At 40.7% G+C, this 24,025-nt stretch overlaps 1 protein-coding gene across 2 annotated transcripts in view; it reads left to right on the top strand.

The window, feature by feature from the left end:
• PCSK2 (proprotein convertase subtilisin/kexin type 2) overlaps positions 1-20,826 on the top strand; it is a 102,037-nt gene extending 81,211 nt beyond the window's left edge. The window contains exons 8-12 of one of the 2 annotated variants that reach the window (XM_027693355.1): positions 791-966; positions 11,979-12,194; positions 13,443-13,543; positions 16,105-16,332; positions 20,004-20,826. In XM_027693355.1, the coding sequence (XP_027549156.1) occupies positions 791-966; positions 11,979-12,194; positions 13,443-13,543; positions 16,105-16,332; positions 20,004-20,490 (1,208 nt within the window). In that variant the 3' untranslated portion in view covers positions 20,491-20,826. The remainder of the gene's footprint in view (positions 1-790; positions 967-11,978; positions 12,195-13,442; positions 13,544-16,104; positions 16,333-20,003) is intronic. The other variant, XM_027693356.1, reaches the window with a different exon arrangement.
• The last annotated feature ends 3,199 nt before the right edge of the window (positions 20,827-24,025 follow it).

Below are 24,025 nucleotides of genomic sequence, written 5' to 3'. Positions count from 1 at the left end.
CCACCGACAGGTTGGCTCTCAGTGAATCTGTCCTATGTGTGGGGCATGATGGATGTGAGGTCTTGCACTGCTGTCTGTCACACTCTGGCTTGCTTAGAGCCAACACTTTGAGGTTTTATGAAGTTGACATGTCCTAAGATTGTATCATTTAAACTTTTAACTCCTACTGCAGTGTGGGTTAAAGGAAGCAAGTTTTAGTTTGCTTTTTTCCTTCAAATACTGGCCATATTTTGCTATTGCATCTGCATGTTGACACAATGATATTTTTCCAGGAAATTGCTGTGTAGTGTGTTTCTCTCCTCTGATGAAATTCTGGAGAGCCACCAAAATAAATAGAAAAATTACTTGAAAAACTAATGACCTGTCAACACAAAACTGAGTATTAATTCGATGAGGGTGGCCTTAGTCTTTTTCCCTAGTTGTTACAAAATACTACTTTACATACCATTAATGTTATTTAAATGCTACAAATTTCTGAGACTGCTGAATACAAGTATTTTTAAAGTGTTCTTCAATAGTAGACAGAAAATACTGTGTAATGAGAAAGCTAACAGTAAAGTGCTTTCTCTTTCTGGGCCACGCTGCCTTGCTGTGGCTGGGTGTTTAATGCTGGCATCCTGCTGGGTAAGCACACCCTGGTGAAATGGGAATGGCGAGTGTGGAATTACTGAGTGATTGAAACTGCCAGTGAATTAAAATACCTGTATAACCAGGGACCTTCTGCAGGTGCTGAGATTTCATCCTGTGCTGGGTAATGCATAATTCATGTTTATGTTGATTAAATCTACAGGTATTCGAATGCTTGACCAGCCATTTATGACAGACATTATTGAGGCTTCCTCCATCAGTCATATGCCTCAAGTCATAGATATATATAGTGCCAGCTGGGGGCCAACTGATAATGGGAAGACTGTGGATGGACCTAGAGAGCTAACACTGCAAGCCATGGCAGATGGTGTGAACAAGGTAACAGTCTTATTAATAATCTGGGTACTGGGGCAGAATGGTGTGTATGGGCTCACAGTGAAACCAGTGACTTGGGAACACAGTGCAGTTGTGTAAATTATTCCAACCTTCAGCATATTCCAGTGTTAATTGGTGTTCTCTCTGCAATATTTTGGCAATATTTTGGCATTGCTTTTATTGTATAGTCTCAGCATACTGTGTTTATCTCTAGTCTGCTTACATATGCTTTTTATATGCCAACACAGTCAACAAGGAAGAACTTGATCCTGTAAATATTCCCCATGTTGAAACATGCCAGCTGTGCTGCTGATACCATATTGTCTGTTTTGGTGTGTTACCAATTTAATTATTGTTTTGGATTTAGAATGTCTTTCAGGTCACTCATATAAGGTCATTATTATAGCTTGATTCAGCTACAGTTGTTTAGATGTTCATGGAGTAGTGTCATTTCCCCATAGCAGGAGCCTCCTTGTTTATTCCCACCTTTCCACCTCCTTCTAGGAGCAGTCTGTGGTCTTTGTAAAAGGCATTCAATATTGTCCTGTAATCTCTTTAACCTGTACACTATTAGAAAGTTGGGGAACATGGGTGCCAGGACTCAAAAAGAAAGCAAATCAGCCCAAAACCAACCAACCAACCTTGCATGGCTTTGTCTGCATCTCGTCAGCGTCATGCAGCCAGATCAACCACAGCTGCTCTGGTGAGGTAGGGAATGAGCCTTCTCCCCTTGGTTGATTATAGATGGCTTTCCATATTGACAAGGCCTGAAATTCCCCAGAACATTCTGGGGTGGTTTTGTATGGGAGCTCCACAATTACTCAGTTTTCCATCCAAATTATTTTGTCCTCTTACTCATGCCAGTTTCTCCCACTCTTCATCACCACCTCATTATGAGCAGCATATTCAGTTTACCCTGTTTTGTGACATGATAATTAAATCTACTGCTGTGGTAAGTAGTGAAACTTCTAAAGCTTTCTCAAATCCTGAACCCCAAATGTTTTGCCTATAACAGATTGATTATAGTCATCCTCATGCTCCTGCCCATAAAATTGGCAATATACTGCAATAACACAGGAAGACTTGTCACAAATTTCTCTTGAGTCTGCTCAGTTTTATAGTATAAACTCTACAAACCTCTGATGAGCTCAGAGTCCCTCTGAAGTCATCTTACCCAAGCTGTGTTTCTTCTTGTAACTGTCTTTCATTTATCTAGTGTTTCTATAAAGATGCCCTTAAATACTTTGGTCTTGAGGAGGATCTTTCTTAGGTATGTGGCAGTTTTAGCAACATCTTGATGTCTTAGTTACTTGATCTTTCTTCCAGTAATATTGGTTGGAGCAGACATAAATTCTGAAAATAGAAAAATTCCCATATAATTTTTGTGTTGGTCTCCTCCCATGCAGAACTTGTCTAAAAGTAGCAGAAAAGGCACAAATAATCCTGGCAGAGGAATGCAAACTGAACTGAATAGAGTTATTTTACCCTCCAAGAGAAGCAGATTTTAAATTGTAGTCATGGGGTTTTTTTATAGTTTGGTGTGTAAAAGATCTTTCAATTAACTTGCTGTCGTGTCACCTTATGCTTTATTTTGTGGAGTTACACTGGAATTAACTTCTTGGAATGTTAAGTATTGGAGAAGGGATTTTTCTTTTCTGTTTTATTGCCTGGTTGTAGTCCCATACCTGGAGTGCTGGGCATATTACTTTTTTAATTGCCTTGCCCTCAGGAGTATCTGTGATTCCCTTCAAGAAATAATTTGCAATATTAAGATCAGAAGGGGCCCTGAGGTCACTTGGGTTGAAGGCTTGGGAAGGAGAGGGAACAGTGACAGTGAGCTGTGCTCTGGCATGACTTGCTCTCATACCTTATCAGAAGACATAAAATCAACAGGAGAGCCTGCATTAGGAAACCAGTTCTGTCAGCCATTGCAGAATTAGGAGGAATGGTACTGGATTCTACCCAAGGAAAATGCTGTTTTCCAGGGAAAATTACACTTCATCTTGTAGTGGCAGTAACCCAGCTATCTCCTGGCAATACCTGCACAAAAGAAGAGACAGCCCCACCCCAAATAACTCACTTTGCATTGTGATCATAGCTTTATCTACCCTTATTTTGTTCATTACATTTCCTGAGTGTTTTTTTGGGAATGGTTTGTTCTGATCTCCTTTTTGTGGAGTGCCAGATTTTGTAGAGATACCTCAAGCTGTCAGTGGATGCTGGGTAATCTCCCTGGTGCTTTGAAAAACACGCTACAGACTTCCCTGCATGCAAACAAAGACTAACAAGCCTTTGATATAATATCCTTTTACCTAGTTTAGGTCTATAATACATGCATCAAATTCTCTATTGACTGTACAAATGTAAATCTAATTTATGATCGTTTTTCAAAGTAACCCTCCTGTTTATTAAAAAGGATCTTTTATAAACAGAGACAAATAAATGTAGGAATTCTTATCAGCCTAGAGCTGATTCTCACCGGAGTGATGGTTCACAAATTAATGATGAAGCTGAAATATTGGCAGGGAGGAAGCAACATGCTGAGAATAAAAATGTGTTCTTAAACTAAAAGCAGTGCTTCCAAACGTCCTAGAAGGCAATGTAAGATCTCTTTCATGGAGCAAGTTTAATATCCTTGCTGCTAATGGAAAACTAAAAATCAGTAAATAGGAATGATACAAAATTCTCACAGGGAAGATACAGTTAACTGAGCTGACCAACACAGATAACATTTACCTTGTTGCCACCACGCTTGGGAGAAACTCACTGACAAGAGTTTAATCTTTCCCCCAAACTCCATTTCACTGTCGTGTCTTTTAGAAGTCCTCCTTCCGGAGCTGCTGAGATATGGGGGTAACTAGTCAACTGATAACAACAAGATGATGAAAACTGCAGAAACTGTGAAACTTCTTGTTAATTAGTCTGTTTTTGTGGCTTGAAGCCAGGCAGCCATAACTATGTGGACTAAGGCTGACATATCTTCTATATCTGATTTATCTTCCTCTAGTTGAAGATGTCCCTGCTTATTGCAAGGCAGGTTAGACTGGTTGACCTTTAAGGTCTCTACCAATCCAAACTATTATCTGATTCTATTTTCTTACCTTTCCACTTCCATTACCCATTCTTGGCATGTGTTAAGCTCATCCTTGCCTTCTGTCTTAATCATGCCTTCACTTCGGTGCTCTGTTTGCTTGGAAGGTGAATAGCATGAATAGAGGCAGCACTAAAATGGAATAATTAAGGAGAGCAAAATCTGTCCATCACACTGGCAACTCCTTTATGGGCTCTTTTAATAACTGCATTTCTAAGGCTGAACAAAAAAGGGATGGTGTGTGCATGAACTTGGTGTCAGCATAACACATGTATCAGAAGGTCTTGGGAAAGGGACTCGAGCTGCTTTTTGTTAATAAGACACAATCCTACTTATTTTTTGAGTGCAGTCTGGCTTCACTGTGCTATCTCATGGTTTTAGTTCAGGGGCAAGAGTCAGCAGCTTGACTGGATCCCTGAGTAGTGGTAGTTGCACTGCAAAGATAAATGAGCTCACAGCTGAATTAGCAGGTGCTTGAGAATAGGGATTAAAAGAGTTTCTTACACACAAACGTCCACAAGAGTTTGACAATTAATGGCACTGGTCTGATACAGATGAACACCCTTACCTAATGCACATTTCTGCTGCTAGAAAAGATGTATTTGAGATGTAATCAGAAAGGACCTAATACCTAATAGAACGTGTTTAAAGTTGTAGTTTTTAAAGACTAGGTTGAAACTTGTGAGTACCCAGTACCTGCCTAATGAGGGGGCCTTGCACTCATTGTATGTATAGTATGACTGGACAAAGCAATACTGTGTAGTTTACATATCCCTTGTCTGAGCTGTGCTTACCCACTTTGGGGCAGGACAGCTTTGAGAGGGAGGTAGGGATGGTAGATGGAGATCCTGTGATAGCACATCTCTCTTAAATAGAGAGTTTTTGATTGTTGGTACTTTGCATCTAGAATTGTATCAGCAGTCATCTTAAACAGGAAAAGGCTACTTAGGTCAAGAACTAATTCCACTCATGTTTTATGGTACATCCTGTCTTTAATGCAGTGTCCAGTAAACATTTCTTCCTTGCCATTTTGTGAGTCCAGCTCTTTCCATCTTCAGTTATTGGAATTTAAGGCAATAAAAAGAAGTAATCAGCTTAGCTGGTTTCTATCTATTGAATTTTTATGATGTAGGCTTTTATATTAGTAGGTTGTGAGGGATTGCTCACAGACAGAATTAATTCCTTGAGACTTCACTGGCTCAGCCAGAATATGTAAGACATGATCCATTTGTGCTTGTGCTGGTGAAAACATTATTGCTTCCATAATATGATCCTACCTAAGAAAATGCTGCCCAAGTACAAATTGCCAGGGAAACACTATTTAGAATTTATAGTCTCATCATGGCTTTGTAATTGGGCTCACCAATGAAAGAAGAAAGGACATTGTTAAAAGTAAAGGGAAATATTTCTCATTTGCCTCTCTCCAAGGGCACAGACATTGTGTTATTGTACTTTAAAATATGCTGAAGATGGCACGTTAATGAAGTACATGCAGTTAGATATCTCTAACATCGTTTTATTTGCTCAACAGCCAAATGAGGACATGGAAATTAGTTTATGATCTGGCAACCATCTGATTACTGCATTTCTGAGTGAGCCCAACAAGCTTCTTTATAACTTGGGAGCCCTTTACCATTATATCGCCATTGTGTCTGAAATATGCATTATAATTCCTTGCTTTGTCTTATTTATGTAACATAAAATCAAACCTTATTAAAACCCCACATGAGTATGTTGTGCCTTCTTTGAATTCTGAACCCAGTTCATCTGACAAGGATGTTTTCAGGCTTTTGTAAAACAGCATGACCAGCTTTTCCAGCCTGGTGACAGGATATGTGACTTCTGACTGAATACATGACCCAGGTTTGGAGATCAGTCTGCAGCAGTTTGCTCTCCTGCCACAGCTCAAGGAATGGATATGTGCCTTTTAGGACAGGTTGGAGGCAAATCTCAACCCCCACTGACATCTGTTGTGATACTGGCCTCCTCAGGGATGCCTTGATCAGCTGAGAACCTTGGCTGTTGTGGGTTTGGGCTTTGTATGGGCCTGTGACAGGGTTAAATATTGCCCTTCACAAAAACTCAAATGACTGTCACATAAACAGCAGAAGGCTGCTGCATCAATAGGTTGGGCCAATGTGGCAGTATTTGTAAGCTCCAAATATAAATATTTTCTTCATTGACATGTAAATTACTGTTTTCTAAGGTGGCAAGACAATAATGTAGCCTCTACAAAAATGTAGATTTTGTTGTCTCACTCTGACTCCAGGAGTGGTTTTTTTGCCTAATCTCTGTGCCACAACTCAGCAGACATGCTTTAGTCTCTCAGCAAGGCTGATTCTATAATTTGGGAACCTTTCTACAGTGCTGGCAGAGACACAGGTGAAGCTGGGAGGACAGAGTTCACCACACCACTTGGGAGCTCTGGGTGGGGGAACCAGCTTTGTCACTGGTACAAAGTAAATTGGGTGTTTAGTCTTCTTCTCAATGACCGTTTAGCTCAGAAATACTAAGAGTATGAGGTGGATTTTTTTCAAATATTGTTGATACCAGAATTAGGCATCCAACAAAAAAAGAATGGCTAATTAAAAGGCTTTGCCTCAGCATTTTCAAAGTTCCTCCCCGTTTCCCTGCTAGACTGAAACCCAATTGAAACCTAATGCTTCCCCTCTTGACCAAAAGTGTAATTTTCCATTCATTTCTCTTGGCCAAGAGAAGTCCATCCAATTTCAACAACAATTTAGATGCCTATAGGAAATGGCTCAAGCATTATTTTTAGCCAAAGGAGGTATTGACAACTACACAATTAATTGTGGGTTGGTGGATATGAGTTCAGTACTCTTCTGTGATGAAGTCTAAAATAAGTTACATAAAGCCTTTTGTTAGGGTTTACGAATTATAGGGCTTAGGTTTTTTGAGAATCTCATTTGCAGCAGTCATTTGGACTTGGGTGATTATTACTTGACCCAGCTAGTTTCAGAAATCTGTTAGGAGGAACTGCAACCAGTTATTGAAGACAGCAAAATGTGAAAGGGACAAAAACAGGAGAAGCATGACTGAAACATGGTTTTAAGTGACAGTTATCCTCTGCATAGCAGCCAAGTGTTGAGCTGAGTTCTTGCTCCTGCCAAAACAACCTCTCCTCCTCCACTGAATGCCAGAAGGTTAGACAGGACAGCCCAGAAGGGACACAGCCTTCAGCAGTGGTGAATTTGAGGAGGATAACCCAGCTGCTATTTCTTCTGAGCTGAACTCTATGACTTGTGGCTGTGCTAGGCAGACCAGGCATCCTGGGCTTTTCTGGGGACACAGTTCAGCAGCTCCAGGTTTCAGAAGGGGTTGGATATGGAAGAAGTGCTAAGGCATTCAGCTCAGCTGTCCCCCTGGACCTGCGTGGTGGCAAACTTTGGCTATCCAGATATGTTTCCTGCTTAAAACTCTGGTAGACAGAGGTGAAATTGAGATTGCTTGGCTGGTCTCAGGCAGATTTTGCTTTAGGTTTTGACAGTGCCCAAGAAATCAGTATAGGAAAGCAGCAAAGGGATCCAGGAAGTCACAGGCTACCAAATTGCTCTGGGCAAATCAGCCTGGCAGCTGGAGGAGCCAGGAGAGTGAGGGCTCATGTCAGAGATGCAGGAACATGCAGGCTCCAGAAAAAACTGCGAGTGTAAAAAATGAGCAGCAGTTCAGGGGTGCCAAGGACTCGCTGACTCCAGCTGGCTCCAGTAGTCAGACTGATGGTGCACACGAGGTGTGGGGAGACCAAGGCAGAGCAAGATCTCTGTGTAGTCTCCTGAAACTCTTGGGACCCCCATACAATGCTCCCCATCAGGTCATGACAGCGGGAAAATGGTCCCACAGCTCTTCCAGTCTGTCCTTGTCTTGGTGTGTCCCAGCCTGGGGACAGGATGGCAATTTGTGTTGCCTGCCTGGGCTGCAAACTACACTTTCTGCAATAATGAGCAATCTATTCTAAAGGATGCAGTTTTTAATTGCAAAACATGTAAGGATTTTCGAAAGGAATGCTCTTTTCAGAGGAAAATACAGTCAAAATTAACAGGGGATGGAAACTAACTGAGTCCTATTCCTAAGTCAGTAGGACTTATGACAAATATATGAAGAAGCTGTAGAATTTCTTGCTTTTCCTAGAAAACCAGCCTATCTCTTACCAAAGCAGGCAAAATGGTAATAAATTGCTATTAAATTATATAGAAGGTGCTGAAACACTACTGTTTTTTTAGGAGGAAGAATCACAAAATAGCTATCGTATGTCATACAAAAACAAAGATGCTTATAAAATAATATGTGCTTTGAATTTGTCACAGAAAGCAGTTTTCAGTTTTTTAATTTTTCATGTTTTTTTCAAATGTGCTCCATCTGCATTTGCTTCTATAGAAGTAGTCCATAAACATCAGCAAACCATTTGAACATCCTCATCCTGAAATGTCACTGCACCTAAAAAAATACTTCCTCACAGTCAGGTGCTGCTTTTTTTCCTTCTTATCCTGCTCCCACCTGCCTGCTGGTGTCCTGATTCTGTCTTTTCTGGCTTTTCAGGGCAGGAGTCTGTTCTTTGTTTTATTGGTTGAAAACTGTTAATCATGATCTGTGATTGAAGGATTAGGCCAAAGCCAAAGGGCATAAGAAACATGCTGTAGGAGCCATTGCAGAGGCCATGTCATGTTAGAGGCCTGGCTGTTATTCACGTGGGAGCTTGCCAGCCTTGTTGGGAAAGTTCAGGGAAGCTGGAGGAGATTTATTTGTCAAATACCACCCATTTTTCTCTGGAAAGTGTGATCCAGCAGTTAAAACTTTGGGAAACACTGCCTGAGGCACTAGCCCAGCAAGCATGATGAATGAACACCAGTAATAAGGGGAAAAAAATAGTTCAAGATATGCCTCAAGTTACATAAAGTGAAATAGACTGTAGTCCCCTGCCAGCTCACTTTTGCAAGGTAGTTCAGTAAAGCAGTCTTTCTGGGATTATGCACTTGCGGAAGATAAGAAAAGGGGTAAGAAAATGTCTCAGGGATATTTTTTGCTGGTAGCGCAACAACCCACAAGGGACACTGGAAATAGAAAACCTGCTGTTTTCTCGAAGAGAGCTTCTCAGGAGCTGTCTATGAGTTACTGAGCATGCAACCTTGCCCAAGATTTAATTCTGGTTTAGCCTGAATTGAGAGGTGGGCCTCTCTGGGGCTAAATGCACCGAGATTCATTTTCAGCTCTGAGTGAGATACACCTTCAGGTGTCTCAGAACAGCGAGTACCAGGCTGTGCATCACTTTGGAGGGAAATGAGCAGATTTCCACAGGATTCTGAAGGAAAGATACTCTAAAATGTACCTTACTCTCTTGTTGGTGTTCTCTCTCCTTCATGACTGTTACTTCAGGATCCCCCTGGTGTTTATAGTCTATGTTACTACTGCCTTCTCCAGTCCTATTTTTGGTACAGCAGCCTGAGTGACACGTCTGAAGTTTTTTAGGTTCACATAAGGTTGAGATGCAAATAGAAGCTTTCAGTTTGCTTTAAATATGACAGTTGACCCAAATGGGTTTCATTTATTTAGCATAGAATGATTTGGGTTGGAAGGGACCATGAAGGCCATCTAGTTCCAACCCCTTGCCCTGTCTGGGAGCAGGGATGCCACCCTCTAGATCAGGACTAGATCAGTTTAGACTACTACCATCCAGAGAACTGAAAATTCACTTCCCCTGAAGCCATATATTTCTACCTGAGGACACTGTGCAAACTGTCTCACTACTGCAGGTCTGGTTGTGATACATATAAGCAGCATCATTGCAAATAAGGCACTTGGGCTGCTAACAGTTTATTCTAGTAGTGTTTGCTCCACTTTCCAGTCCTGGCTAGGAAGGAAAGGCGATTGAAATTAGAGTATTAAGAAGTGTATTATGGGGTTTAACACTAAGCTGCACTTGTGGATGTGTCTCTCATGAAAGTGATGTCTTGAGGCCATTCTCAAGTTACAGTAATTTTGTGCATAAAACCTGCCCCAGAGTTTCAGTTCCTCTGTGACTTCTCCCTGTTCCACACTGGCAATCTGCTACACCCTTTTGCTGCCATTTTACCACAAGTCCCATCCATGGGGTAAAATACTTGGCAGCACAGAACAATCCTGCTGAGCAGAGCTAAGTCTGTTTCTCTGTGCTGGACGCTGCAGAGGTTAACTTTTTGTTAGCAACTTGGATGAATTTCTCACATGAAACTGAAGTGGTTTGCTCCATAGAAAAGCACTGGAAGGAAAAGGTTGTTTAAGAATGGATCTATACGTACCAAATTCTTACTCCTGCCACCAGCAGCTACCTGCCTTCTGCACTGGACTGCTGCTTGGTTTTTTGGGACAGAGGCTGTCCAAAGCAGGCAGATGATGGCAAAGTGGTGTGGTGGTGTACATGGGCATGGTGGTGGCAAGCTTGGGGTGTAGCCTCTGAAGACAGTTCAAAGGCTGGGTTTGGGCCCTGTAGGTTAATGCCAGTAAGAGCACAAGGTGGGATATGGAAAAAGTCAAAGGGAAAAACAAGGCATAACTGGTCTTATTATGCTGATTTTTTTTCTTTTTTAATAAATTGCTGGAAGGATTTTGTTCCTAAAAGATATATTTTTGCAACAGTATCATCCTCCCTTGAAGCTCAAATGACTGATCTCAGGTCTTTGTGGGAGTTCTTAGATGGATTTCAGTGAGCTTTTTCGTAGTCATTATCTTTATTATGAAAATCTATGTCCTGAGATGTTATATACCCCAGTGGCAGCAAACCTGCTGTGCAATTCAGCGGATTATAATGCAGCTCACTAACGTGCTTGAAATAATGAGGTTGCTCTGTTCAGTGGGGCACGATGAAAAATAGAAGCTACTGCTGGGAGCTCAGATTTGATTTAAAATTCTGAGAGAAAAGGTTCCCTATTAAAATACTGTTGCAGGTTACTAAGCTTATATATTCTCTAGCTTCCATTCCATGCTGGGCAATCAGGAGGCCAGAAGAAATTTTTTAATCTTCTGCCCAATGCATATAAACAGCATGTTAAATTCAGGCCTTGCACCCTTCTGGTGCTCTTGGAAGTAAATGTTGGATTATATTGGACTAAACACAGAGAGAAATGATAGCTGTGCTGGAATCAGTGGGAGATCTGAGCTTTGGGTTCAATAGCCCTGATCTTTCCCCAAGTGTCGGGGTTCTCAGGTGTGACTCTCTTCCAGACAGCTCCTACCTCCTTCTGAGAATGAGATTAGAGGCAGCTGAGTTGATCCCTTCCCACCTGCTGCCTATCTGGAAGTTCTGGAGAGGATACAGATTTCTTTCCTTTAACTAATGGGAAGCCTTTAGAGCTGCCCTTCAGCTTCAGTCTCTCCCGTCCATCTCAGTGTAATTGCTGGACCATTTATCTTTAGATTATTTATATGGTCTCATAACTTTATTTGCTCCTTAAAAGTAGAAGCTGGTTTGTCAGAAAAAACAGCTTTGGGTGGGGGGGAAAATCTATTGAGAGAAAAAGGTGCCAGTAGAGCTTTTTAGCCATTGCCTGAACCTAATTGGATCTTACAAACCCAGCCTGTGAGATGACCTATATCCCTTTTAAAGGAACACTTTCCTCATAGCACTTAGATCTTGACATAAATGCTAATGAATCCATAAAATGTCTTAGTGCCTGGCACAGAAGCCTTCAGGGCATGAAGCAAACCAGGAGATAAATGGAAGTACTCTGTGTACACAAGGCTGCAGAACTGGCTGTGTCCAGTTACCTGGACTTAATAACCTGCGTAAATCCATGTATTTTCAGCTTAAGGTTGATGTATCTTTTGATTGGGCCAGTTTTCTCCCTTACAGACACACAGCTTTACAATTACATGTGCAGTTTAATGTAGCTTGGCAGTTTCACTCAAGAGGGTCGATTTTTGCCTTTCACAGGGCCGGGGTGGCAAAGGCAGCATCTATGTCTGGGCCTCTGGAGATGGGGGCAGCTATGACGACTGTAACTGCGATGGTTATGCCTCAAGCATGTGGACAATCTCCATCAATTCTGCCATAAATGATGGAAGGACAGCTCTGTACGATGAAAGCTGCTCTTCAACCTTGGCCTCCACCTTTAGTAATGGCAGGAAGAGAAATCCAGAGGCTGGTGTGGTGAGTCCCAATACTGTTGCTGCTGTCTCTGTGCACTCCTGTGACCTATTACAACTCTGTGTGCTTTGGAGCAGCAGATGGTTCTTTGTTGAGATGCATGTTTTCTCATCTGCATTATATGATGGTGCCAAAACTGTCAGCTGAAGAGAGGTGGGATTAATTCTGAGAACAGCAGTGATCTTCCATCTCTTAGACCTTCAAAGGAAAGTCAGTGCTTTCCTTTGTTCGAAACCAGATTTAGAAGTTCAATTCTCCTCTTCCCAGAGGACAGTGTGACAAAAGGTCTCTGTAAAAATCTAAATTGAAAGTGTTAACATCTGAGATCATGTTTACTTGTACTGGCAGACTTCTGCTGTACGATCAGCATGGACCAGAAAGACATTTAGTCACTCACAGAGGACATATGGGGGTTCAGATCACCCAGAGCCTCCTGTTGAGCAGTGCTGAGCATCATAATGAAGTCCCCTGCAGGGCCATACCTACAGCTGGAAGATAGGCAGTTTCTGTTCCAGTGTATTTGGGATTCTCTTCCACCATAGTGATCAGTGCTCTTCAGCGCCTTCAGACTAGCCAAGACATAGACCAATTCACAGGGTGGAAAATTCAGGTGGTGTAACTTAAGGTTAGTTTTTGCCAAAAGCTGTTATACATTTTCCATGGCCCTGTCTCAAACCCCAAAGACATATTATACAATCCTAAATGCCCATATGCAGTAGCAGACAGAAAATTATTGGTTTCTGCCTTGATATCAGCTCTGTGTCACCTTTCTAATTATTGCCATAAAATGTATTTCTAAGGTTTTCTTCTGGTCTCTTCTAGTGGCTAATCTGCATAGAAGACAGCAGCCTGGTACTACTGTTGGTTCTGGAGTTGCACAAGTGTTAGAAAGCTCGATACTGTTAGCAATTCTAGTTTCAAATCCTTCTGATCAACACAAAGGAATTTAAGGCCTTTGGTTAAAATCTGTTTTGTAAGAAATAAATGCCATCTATATGAATTCATGAGTGATAATGAACATTGGTTTACTACCTCATGACTTGCTCTTGCATTCACACCCTCTGTAACCATGTCTCACCGTGGTTTGAAATTGATACACTGTTCTAAAGAAAAAAACGGATGGTGGGCTCAAAACACACAATTAGTCTAAACAGCAAGGGCACAAACACCGCTTCCTGCATTTTTCTGAGTCTATAGCTGCAAGGAATGTGGAATAGCTGGTTTCATTAATTACATCTAATGTCGTTGCAGGCCACGACGGATTTGTATGGCAACTGCACCCTGCGCCACTCGGGCACATCTGCAGCTGCCCCCGAAGCAGCCGGAGTGTTCGCCCTGGCCCTGGAGGCAAAGTACGCTGTTGGGAAATTCCTTGGGAGCTCTAGGGAGGAGAGGACCTGTGGTTTGTTTAATGGTGTTCATCATTTCACTTGGCTGGCTGTGGCGTGGGGCTGGAATGAGCAGCTCAAGAGCTGCCTGTTGCAGTAGTGATGTGTGTGGTGACTTACAGATGGAGCAACAGTCTTGCCAAAGCTGTATGGCAGATGCATTTTGGCTGGCTGACTCTCTCTCTGTGTCCTCGTCATCCACTGCTTCCAGGGACTTGTCTTCTCTTGCACTGTTTGGAGATTATTTCATTTCTCCACATGTCCTGTGTGAAGTGCCCAGCCCACAAAACATAAGAACGAGCCTATAGTATCAGACAAGAGTTCATCTGGTACTGTCTGCAATTAGAGATTCTTAGGGAGGGGACAACCAGCAGGGATTAAGAGTGATCTTTCAACAAGAGCTTTGGTGGTTTGGAGAGAAAGCAGTCAGACTATCTTGTTTAATAGCCACAGGCAGATTGGTCTTCTGTAAATTTGCCTAACTCTTTTCCAAGTTGTCTGTATTTGGCACCTGTGTCATCAAGTGACAATCAGTTCCACAATAGTTTTTGGCAGTAGTGATGGTGAATGTTTTCTTTGTTTTCTCAACCCATCGCTGGTAATTTGCTTCTGTGTTACCTAATTGCTCTATTATGTGAAGGAATAAATATCCATTGTCAATTTACCATCTCCATGCTATTCACAAAACTGGAGCCCTCTCGTATATTTCAGAATAATTATCTTCTCCATTGATTAAGAAAAGTGTTCCTTAAAATAACTTATGCTATCCTTTTACTTTGTGTTAAATTATTTCATGAAGTGAGGCAACATTTGCTCAGTTTTGCAGCTTCAGTTGCTGTAACCATGGCATGTAGTGAGCACTGTGTACGTGGTTTCCTTCAACAGAGCAAAATAATGAAGATTTGGCAGAGGATGCCAAGTTTACACCATTAACAGAGCAATGATTGTTGTGCTTAGAGCATGACTTGGGCCAAATCTCATTTTTCAATTTTATACATGTAAAACACATGCCAAGTGTTTAACTTTGGATGATCATTCCTCCTATTATCAAACTCATTCAATGGGACAGCCACTATGTAATAAATTAATATGGCCATAAAAATATAAAGGTTTAATGAATTTTCTGACCACTGCATGTTTAAACTGGACTGGAACCTAAATATCCCAGTAATGATTATTATTCCTTTTCACATGAGTTATCCCTAAAGACTGGAATTACTCTGCCAAATTATCATGAATAGGAATTAGACTAATACCCTTGGCTGGCACTAGAGTTTGCTGAGAAGGCAGCAGGGGAGAGAAGGAGCTGTCATTGTCTCCTATCTCCTTCCAGTCTGGCTCTATTAAATTGTACAGTGCAGAACTACCTGGGATGAGCTGCACTAGCCTTCCTGGGAATGGCTGACAATCTTCCATGCAGACTGTTCTTGCCTGCAATATGTCTGTCAGCTCATATATGACGCATGTCTGACATGTCTCTCAAACCAGACCAATCTGTGAAATAGAAAGTACAGCTTTAAGATATGTAGCAAGCTCTTAAAAGATTTCAGTAAGAATGATGCAAGTGATATCTGCTTTTCAGCTCTCTTGTGTCTCCTTGGGGAAATGACAGTAATTGGCTATTCTGGTGTGCATTCAGCACGCACACATGCTTAATACTTGGGGCACAGAAAGCTGCAAAGCAGATCCTTTTAGGTTGATGGTTTGAATCAGACATATTGTGATGTTGAAAGAGTTCATCATAAACCACCTGGAATAGCTTTAGTTATGTAGAATTAGAATGTCAGTTCTAAAGCTTCCAGAATAATAACTTATAAGTGCCCTTCCTGTCATCATAATCACTGAACATCCAGGAAGACAAGAGCTGCTGATGAAAAATGACCATTGATTGTAGGCAAATGTTACTTGACTGCATCCATCCATGCTAATATATCATGGGTAACAAACCTCTGCCATCCCTTATAATGCAAACCTTCAGCCACTCACAGCCTACATACCTATATTCACAGAATCCTGATACTACTAGCACCTGGATCATTAGAGCTTATCAGCTTCATCAGACTGGGTCTCCTCAGGGTGAATCTTGGAAGCTCCATGAGAAAAGCAGGAGTAGCAAGCAAGACAAAGAGGGCAAGATTTAAGAGGAAGGTTAGGTGAAATTTTGTCATCATCTTTTTATATTTCTGTCAGAATCTGGTATAAAATCCTACTCATTTTATTAGCTTAAAAATTGAATGGTGGATCTATAATGTATAGTTAAAACCAGTTATTTTTAAGAAGTGAGACAATCAGGAATGACTTTGCAACTTTGGAAAACATATTTTGGAGAAGTACTATACAATTAAAACCTATTCTTGTTCCCACTGAAATCAACAGCAGCTTTGTTATTGATATGTGTATAGATACCATTTCAATGTTACTCATAGAAGCAAATTTTACAAAGAGGCTTACTCAAACACACAGTCTTTCCCTGATATCTGCTTGGAAATACTGTACTGTATGTTTTCCATGTTGCTCTTCCACAGCTTGGATCTGACATGGAGGGACATGCAGCATCTGACAGTGCTCACCTCCAAGAGGAACCAGCTCCACGACGAGGTTCATCGGTGGCGGAGGAACGGCGTTGGGCTGGAGTTCAACCATTTGTTTGGTTATGGTGTCCTGGATGCAGGAGCAATGGTCAAGATGGCAAAAGACTGGAAGACTGTCCCAGAGAGATTCCATTGTGTCGGGGGGTCAATACAGGAACCTGAGTAAGTGAATAGTCTGGTGTACGTGTTTGGCTTCTTCCAGGCATTTAGGAGACCACACATATGCAGTTACGTTGGCAAAGACATAGCCTGAGGAAGCCTAATGTTACCAGTAATAAATTGAGAAAACATTTTTTATCAACAGTAGTTGATAAAACTACATGATCTTTCAGTTCCTGGTTTGCTTTAGGAGTACATTCTACAGCACATCTGTATCCTTGTTGCTAGTGCCAGTAGTGTTAATAGCAACATCCATTTCTCCTGAGAACTCACAGGTATGTTTGTGCTAAAATTTCTGTGAATAAAGAGCTTGTCCCCAAGTGAAAATGTGGAAGGTTGCCACTGTAAATTACATAAACTGCTGCCACATGAAATATCTGTCAGCTAGGTCATATCTCATTGTGACATTTCCCAGCAGACAATTTTATCTCCAGAAGACTGAAACAATCATCTACAGGTATCAGTGATTCAGTTTGAACACTACAGTATTTAATTGTGCCTAGTTTATGCTCTCCAAGTCTCTAATTGCAGGCTAGATAGTCAGATTATTTTCTGATTTACCTTCATGTGCTAAAGTGACTGATTCAAGAAGTGAATGAATTAATACTAATTGACTACAACAGCTGTAGTTTAAGTAATTGAAATACAAACCTAATAATGGCCAGTTTATGTCTATACCATTTGAAATTGGACTTTTCAGTGACATTTTTGAAGGCATCATTATTCTACTGGGAAAAAGAAAACAAACCAGTATGCCACCTTGGCGCATAGCTCAGCCAGGCAAATAGTGAGTTTGTCCCCAGATGGGTTTATATTTGTATGATCCAAGATTCTGCAGCTGAGGTCTGAGTTTTAATTTATCTGGCCTATGCATGCTCACAGGTTAAAAAAAAAAAAAAAGAAAGAGAGCTAATTTTGAGCTATCTCTAGTTTATTAATAATTAAATGCAGACAAATAGTCTCATTTATCTTAGTGCAGCTCCATTTATTGAAATGGGGATCATCCTAGAGGAGGAGAGAACATTTCTTTCTGTGGGCTGTCTGGGTGCCCCCTCCCTCCCACTACTTGCCTGAGAAATCTATATGTTAATAGCCCTGCAGTAATATTTATGTCCCCCAGTGAAAATGTCACTGACAGGAGATAATAAGCATCACAAAGTGCAACGTGTACATTTTTAGGATTTCACTGTGAAAAAAGCTAGTAAATCTCAGCATCTCCAGAAATTCCTTCGAAATGAAAACTACACTGCACCTCTGCCTTGGATAATTGGGGTTTTTTTTAGTTTGGTCTTGCTGGATTAATATTTTCTATATATGCTCTCTATATGTTTATTTACAAAATACGTGTTCAATGTAGATGTATGTAGGTGAGTAGTTGATACAGAGGTGTTTTAGAGCAGCAATGTCAATTAGACAAAAGGCCAGGAAATAATTGATGGCCTAGAATAACACAGTGTGATGAAAGCAATCAGTATGTAAAGTAGAAACACTTGTTAGCAATAGGAACTTTTCCTAATGAGGGATCTGGCTGGTTTAGGGAAACACAAAGATGATTTAGGACATCATAGTCCATTAGCTGAGGAACAGGAGCACATGGGAGTGTGGTTCTGGGAGGAGGTTAGCTCCCCTATACATCTCTAACTGGGTACTACACCATGTAAAAGTGAATATATTATATATATATATATTTATAAGTTGGGCAGTGGCACACTGTGAGGCTGTGGAAAATCCACCTCCTCTTCCGCTCCTTTGTGTCGGGCTTTTTCCACCACCCCTGGTTCTTTTTGTTTCTTTGGGAAAATTCACCTGGACTACAATAATTAGTCTAGTGAAGCAGAGAGTGTTGGATCCTAATTAATAGGAAAGGAGGAAACAGAGCGAGCTTTTTCTCCTGTGTTTCAGAGAACTGGTATAACTTTTGCACTGCAGCACTTGAGAAGGTGCAGAGAAAAGCTGTCTGCAGCTGTCAGGCTGATTGCAGAGAGATGGAGTGGGACCACACTGCTCTTCTTTTTTTGGGTTTTGTTGTTGATGGGTAGAAAAGACTCACACTGTGGTGTCCCTCCTCATTTACTGGAGGAGATAAAACTTATCACAACAACTCTGGGAACGAAGCAGTGTTTCACAGAGCTTTGTCCACTGTGTGAGAAGGCTGTGAGACAACATGAATTTAGATGGAGTTGAGATTGATGCTTCCCAGGCAGAGAAACTTGAAGCACATGGCAACTGTGAAATTATGATCCTTCACCTCTGGCTGCATATAGTGCATTTTTCTTGTGCTTTGGCACACACAAAGTAAATACCTCAAGGGTGTTATAATTAGATGCTCAAATATTTTTGCTGTACAATATTTATGTTATACCAGCTTCTGCTCCAGGCCATCCATAATAGTCAGAACAACACAGATTTTTCAATTTTAGGTAAGTGTTTAAATGCCTTGAGGACCTGAATCTGAATGACTTTTTTACTCTGCAAGTACTCCCAATAAGGCTCTCTATGAAAGGGGGACAGAGACTGGCCTGAGCCAATTAGTGTACTAAGCCATAATACCTGGAGCTCATCTCAAGAAGGAAAGAATTCCTGGAAGCAAGGCTTGAATGAAATGCTTTCACTAGTCTCTAAAGAATGCAGTATTTTATTAGCAGAGGGAAAAAGCTGGTGCTCATTTCTTTTGAAAAGAAGGTGTTCGTTACCACAGTGTGGTCAATGCCCTTCCAAAAGGCTCTCAATTTAACTGCAGAACTGAGGTCAGGGAGAAGCCACTGGAAGACAATGGTAATGACAAGGTAACCAGAGTCTTTTGTGACTTAGTCCTACTTTTAATGATTGCAGTAATTCTTGTCGTTCAGTTATTTCCTTTAGACAGAGAACATCGTCACACTGCTCACAGAACACTGATGGTGAAGACACAGAGCATTTTTACATTTCCTGTGTATTTTGCCAGCCAGTTTCTGGAGGTTGTGGGTAATTGCCAGTTGCATCCTGACCCCAAGGGGTTTAGAAGGCACTTGACCGCCCCAGGTCCTGGGCCAGGCAGCACTTTGTCAAGTCAGTAAACACGTGTGGCTACTTTCCCTGCTGTATGTGCTCTCGTACAGGAGCCATTCTAGGATGGAAGTCTTAATGGAAAAGTATTTTTCAAATGAGCTGATGCTGGGATCCCCTGTTTGTGCTGGTTTCCAAAGCAGAACAAGGATGTAGGCTTTAATGTGACTGCACTGAAATTCTGTGCCATTGGCTCCTTCAGCACCAGACAGCCATTTGCTGCTGTCATTTAAGAGACTGTCTGACATGACTGACTGCTCCTGGTTCTTCTACTGAATATACACATTATTATGCAATTACTCAATATAGGAGTGTTAGGTAAAGCCATTTATTTAACCTTAAATATGTTAATAGTTCTTAAAGAGCAGTATATCCTTCTCAATTGTATTGCTTCTCTCTTTGTGTAGATGTACATTTTGTATTTCTTTTCAAATTAAGGTTTTGGTATCATTTTCTAAAGACAATGTTTCCTTTCTAGCTAAGTTTGCAACTATTATTTCCTTATTTTTCCATGTATTAATAAGGAAAGTATTGTGGGGTTTTTCTTTGAGGCGCCAGTAATTTTAGCATAAGCCATTTCATGCCGTGTATGTCCTTTTAATTTGCTTAATTGTCCTTTTGACCCATAGAAAGATACCACCAAGTGGCAAGCTGGTTCTCACATTGACAACTGATGCATGTGAGGGGAAGGAAAACTTTGTGAGATACCTTGAGCATGTCCAGGCAGTTATAACTGTGAATTCTACCCGGCGGGGAGACCTCAACATCAACATGACCTCGCCCATGGGAACAAAGTCCATCTTGCTGAGCCGGCGCCCCAGGGATGACGACTCCAAGGTGGGTTTTGACAAATGGCCTTTCATGACCACACACACTTGGGGGGAAGACCCCCGAGGCACCTGGGCTCTGGAGATCGGGTTTGTGGGCAGCCAGCCCCAGAGGGGTGTGCTGAAGGAGTGGACACTGATGCTGCATGGGACTCAGAGCGCACCGTACATAGACCAAATAGTAAAAGATTATCAGTCCAAACTGGCCATGTCCAAGAAGGAAGAGCTAGAAGAAGAATTGGATGAAGCAGTGGAGAGAAGCCTGAAGAGTATACTGAGCAAAAACTAGTGCTGTTCTGCATGATGGTGTCTTTCCTTCCCCAGACCCCTCTACTCACCTTTCTACTATCCAAACCTCTGTGTTAGACATATTACAATGATCGTCTCTGTAGCCAAATTATCACCCTTTCTTGATTTTAAAGTCTTCTATCTCATCAATAATTACTTTATTTGCCACTGAAGCAATCCGTTTTTTACTCTAAACCACAAATGTACTGTCTCCCACCGAATACTATGTACAGTTTGTGACTGTAAATGATTTTTTCTTTTGCGTCATACAAATAGGTAATAACCTGCAAAGAAATTGATGGCTTTTCTGTTCTTATTTTTGTGGTAAACACTGTTTGTATTTAAAAAAAAAGAATTAATTTTAACATTGCAGTTGGTGATAATGGGCGCATTTTTAAAAATTACTGTGAGAGAGGGAATCACAAAGAGGTTGTCTGGATAGGTCTTTAAATGTCTAACAGCTCCTTCAGCATCATTGATATCCATGGGACTTTCCCCATTGGGTTCAACCAAAGTAGCACTAGACCTTACAAAAAGAAATAATCCAACTTGCAGAAATCCAATTATTTTAAGAGTTTTCTTTAATAATACACTTATACAACATACATGCTAACACTTCAGCCACAGGATGGGTCAACATGCAATAAGGAAGGCGAAGTGATGCCTAAGCCAGGTGATGGGGGGAAGATGCTTTGCAAACTGGGTGAGGGCGTTCTAGAAGCACAAGTTACAGTGTTGGTGGAGGTTCTTCATTTGGTTAGTTGGTTGTTTTTTTTGGTGGGTGTGGTTTTTTGGTTTTTTTAACTTTGGCAATTTGAATCAATTTACCATCTTTCAGCAGAACAAGCACATAGGGATGAGCTGTAGGACTTCTGGCAACTTGTGTGCAGAAGTGCATGTGGTGGTCTCTCTACTGAGATGTACTCCAAGCAGCATAAGATGAGGCTGTGTCAGCATTACCAACCACAGACCCCTATTTTCTGGGGTTTACAATGTGGCTGTCAATAAATTGCTGTGGGAGAAATGTGAAGCATGCAGTTTCAGTCCCAATGCAATATTTAATTCAAATTTCATTTTTAAAAAGTATTGATTGGTTTTATGTTAGACATATTTTTCTCTTTAAATATATCTGTATAAGTTATTAATGCATAATGCAAAGTTTGCCTTCTTGGGAGATAAAATATAGCCTGTTTGGGAAGATTTGTTGTCAGTCATTGCTCTTTCCTGTTTGAAGAGTCCCACCTTTTTTTGACTTTTTATACAGGAGTTAAAGTCAGTCTCCCTCGCCCTCAGAGTATTACTGCAAAATGTAACATCCTCCTTGGTGGGAATTACTCATGGTAGCAACCACTACATGTTTCCAGGTGTGAGATCCCAAATTTAGTATTTGAATAATAAAGAGCCTTGATTCTGCAAATATTTAGGCACTCACAATAAAGGCCCTCAGTGGACCTACTCAACGGGTAAGTTTAAGCAGACATTTCAGATCTTTGCAGGACCCAAGATCTACTTTGTAGCAGCGACTAGTTTCAGAATTTTATTATGTATTTTTAATATGCAGAAGGAAAAATTAAAATGAAAAATAAACAGCTCAACCTACTAAAAGTATCTGTGAATTACACTCTAAAGGCAAGCCAAGGAGCCTTGCACTACTCACAGGTTCCTCATTGTGTGCAACCGTCCCAAAGGAAGAATTTACCATATAAATATATATATTTATGCATACACCTGTATGACTAAATGCATATGACACACCTGTGGCATCTCTCTCTCTGTGTGTATATATATATATATATATATTACATACAATATGTATATTCAGAGTATGTTACATATATTTGCTTAAAAATATATAGAATTACATATGGTATGTAATGTATAATACACATATACACATCACAACCTTTTGTGTGTATGTGATCAAAGAAAGAGGTTACTGGAAGCTTTTTAAGAACTTCTAAAATGTGGAAAAAGTTTTGGAATAAGAAAAGTCCATGTGGTATTCTTAAATGAACATGTACCCGACTTTCCATTGCATTAATGTAATTTTGCAGTTCTCTGTTCAATTATTAAATATCTTATAAAGCAGCAAAATAACTAGATGGTTGTTCATATTTTCATAATGCTGACATACTTTATTAAGTGAAAGATCACAATGATGAGAGATATACAGAAATGGTGAGTTTTGATATAAGTATATATAAAAAAACTACGTGTATGTACAATATAGAGATCTACTTCAAATTCTTCAGGATTTTTGCTTCAGGGGATCACTGAAAAATATGTCCAGTTAGACTGGGTTTTAATGGTATTGCTGATGAAAAATAAAGTTAATTTGTTAGTATTTATAATAAAGGAGAAAATAAAGCTCATGATGCGAAATAGGTGAACACTGTTTAACTAAAGTGATGGTGTTTTATAATATGAGTAAAATAAAGAGCTGTTGTAAACTGGCAGGTCCTATCATCGTTGCCTATCTGAAGGTACATGGGAGATAATGCTGCTCTAAGTGGGATGACTTCCTCCTCCTCTGCTTTTTACACTGATTAAAAATACAGAGAAAATAAAGATGATCCTCCAAAAGAGTTGATAGCAACAAGTGAAGATTAAGGAGCTTTATGTTAACTCTGTGATCATCTAGGACATAGAAGATTCAGGCTGCAGACTGGGAAGAGCTTTGGGTGTTAGTGGTTCAAACCTGTTAGCTCCAAGGGCAGCTCTGCAGAGGCAGCAGCAATGCTGAACATGTTTGGGAAGAGGATCCTCAGGAATAGAAACAGTGACAGTTTTGCACTGCAGTCCATAAGCAACTCTAGCCCTAAAGAAATGCTACACCAGGTTGACTTTTTTTTCTTCCTCTGCTGTTTAGAGCACTTTGATCCACACTAAAAGCCCTGTTTTCCTCCCTGTCTCCCACCCAGACTTTTTGGGTACTTTTCAGCTCATATGTTCCCATGGCAGAAGGTGCATTTCATTTTTTAATTTCTTACCGTGTCTGCAGCAATAGATGATTACAGGAAACCTCCTGATCTAGCTCTGGGTGCCTCAGAGGCAAGAATGTGCCTGTAATAATCTGAGTTTCATCCCAGTCTCTGGTGAATAGATGCTCACAAGTATTTCACCATTAGACTTTAACATTTAAATGCTTCATTGAGAATCTGCATTTAATGCAGAGGTTAGCCCATAAATCATGAGATTTCCTATACCTTTATATATATTTCATATATATATATATATATATATATTCTATACCTTCAGCATGGTCATTCTGAACCAGAGTTCAGTTCTCAACTACTAATGGATTTCCATATAATTTTCATGCAAATCTACAGAAAGGTGCCCATTATCTGCAGCCTTATGGGGCAACTACGATGTCTGTGAAAGGCAGGTCAGAGATTGTAGCAGAATTTAGCCCTCAGCTCTTCTTGGTCCTTGACCTCTGGTGATGATGGTGTGTGTGATGCAGCTCAGCACCATCTTGGTTCATGTTTTGCAGCTCAGGTTGCTGCCAGGTGGTGCAAGTATGTGACTCCTAC

The sequence above is a fragment of the Neopelma chrysocephalum genome, unplaced genomic scaffold, assembly GCF_003984885.1.
Source record: "Neopelma chrysocephalum unplaced genomic scaffold, ASM398488v2 Primary Assembly neopelma1_91, whole genome shotgun sequence".
Taxonomy (NCBI): Eukaryota; Metazoa; Chordata; class Aves; order Passeriformes; family Pipridae; genus Neopelma; species Neopelma chrysocephalum.
The sequence above is the reverse complement of the archived record's forward strand: the minus strand, read 5'-3'. Positions and strand labels throughout refer to the sequence as shown.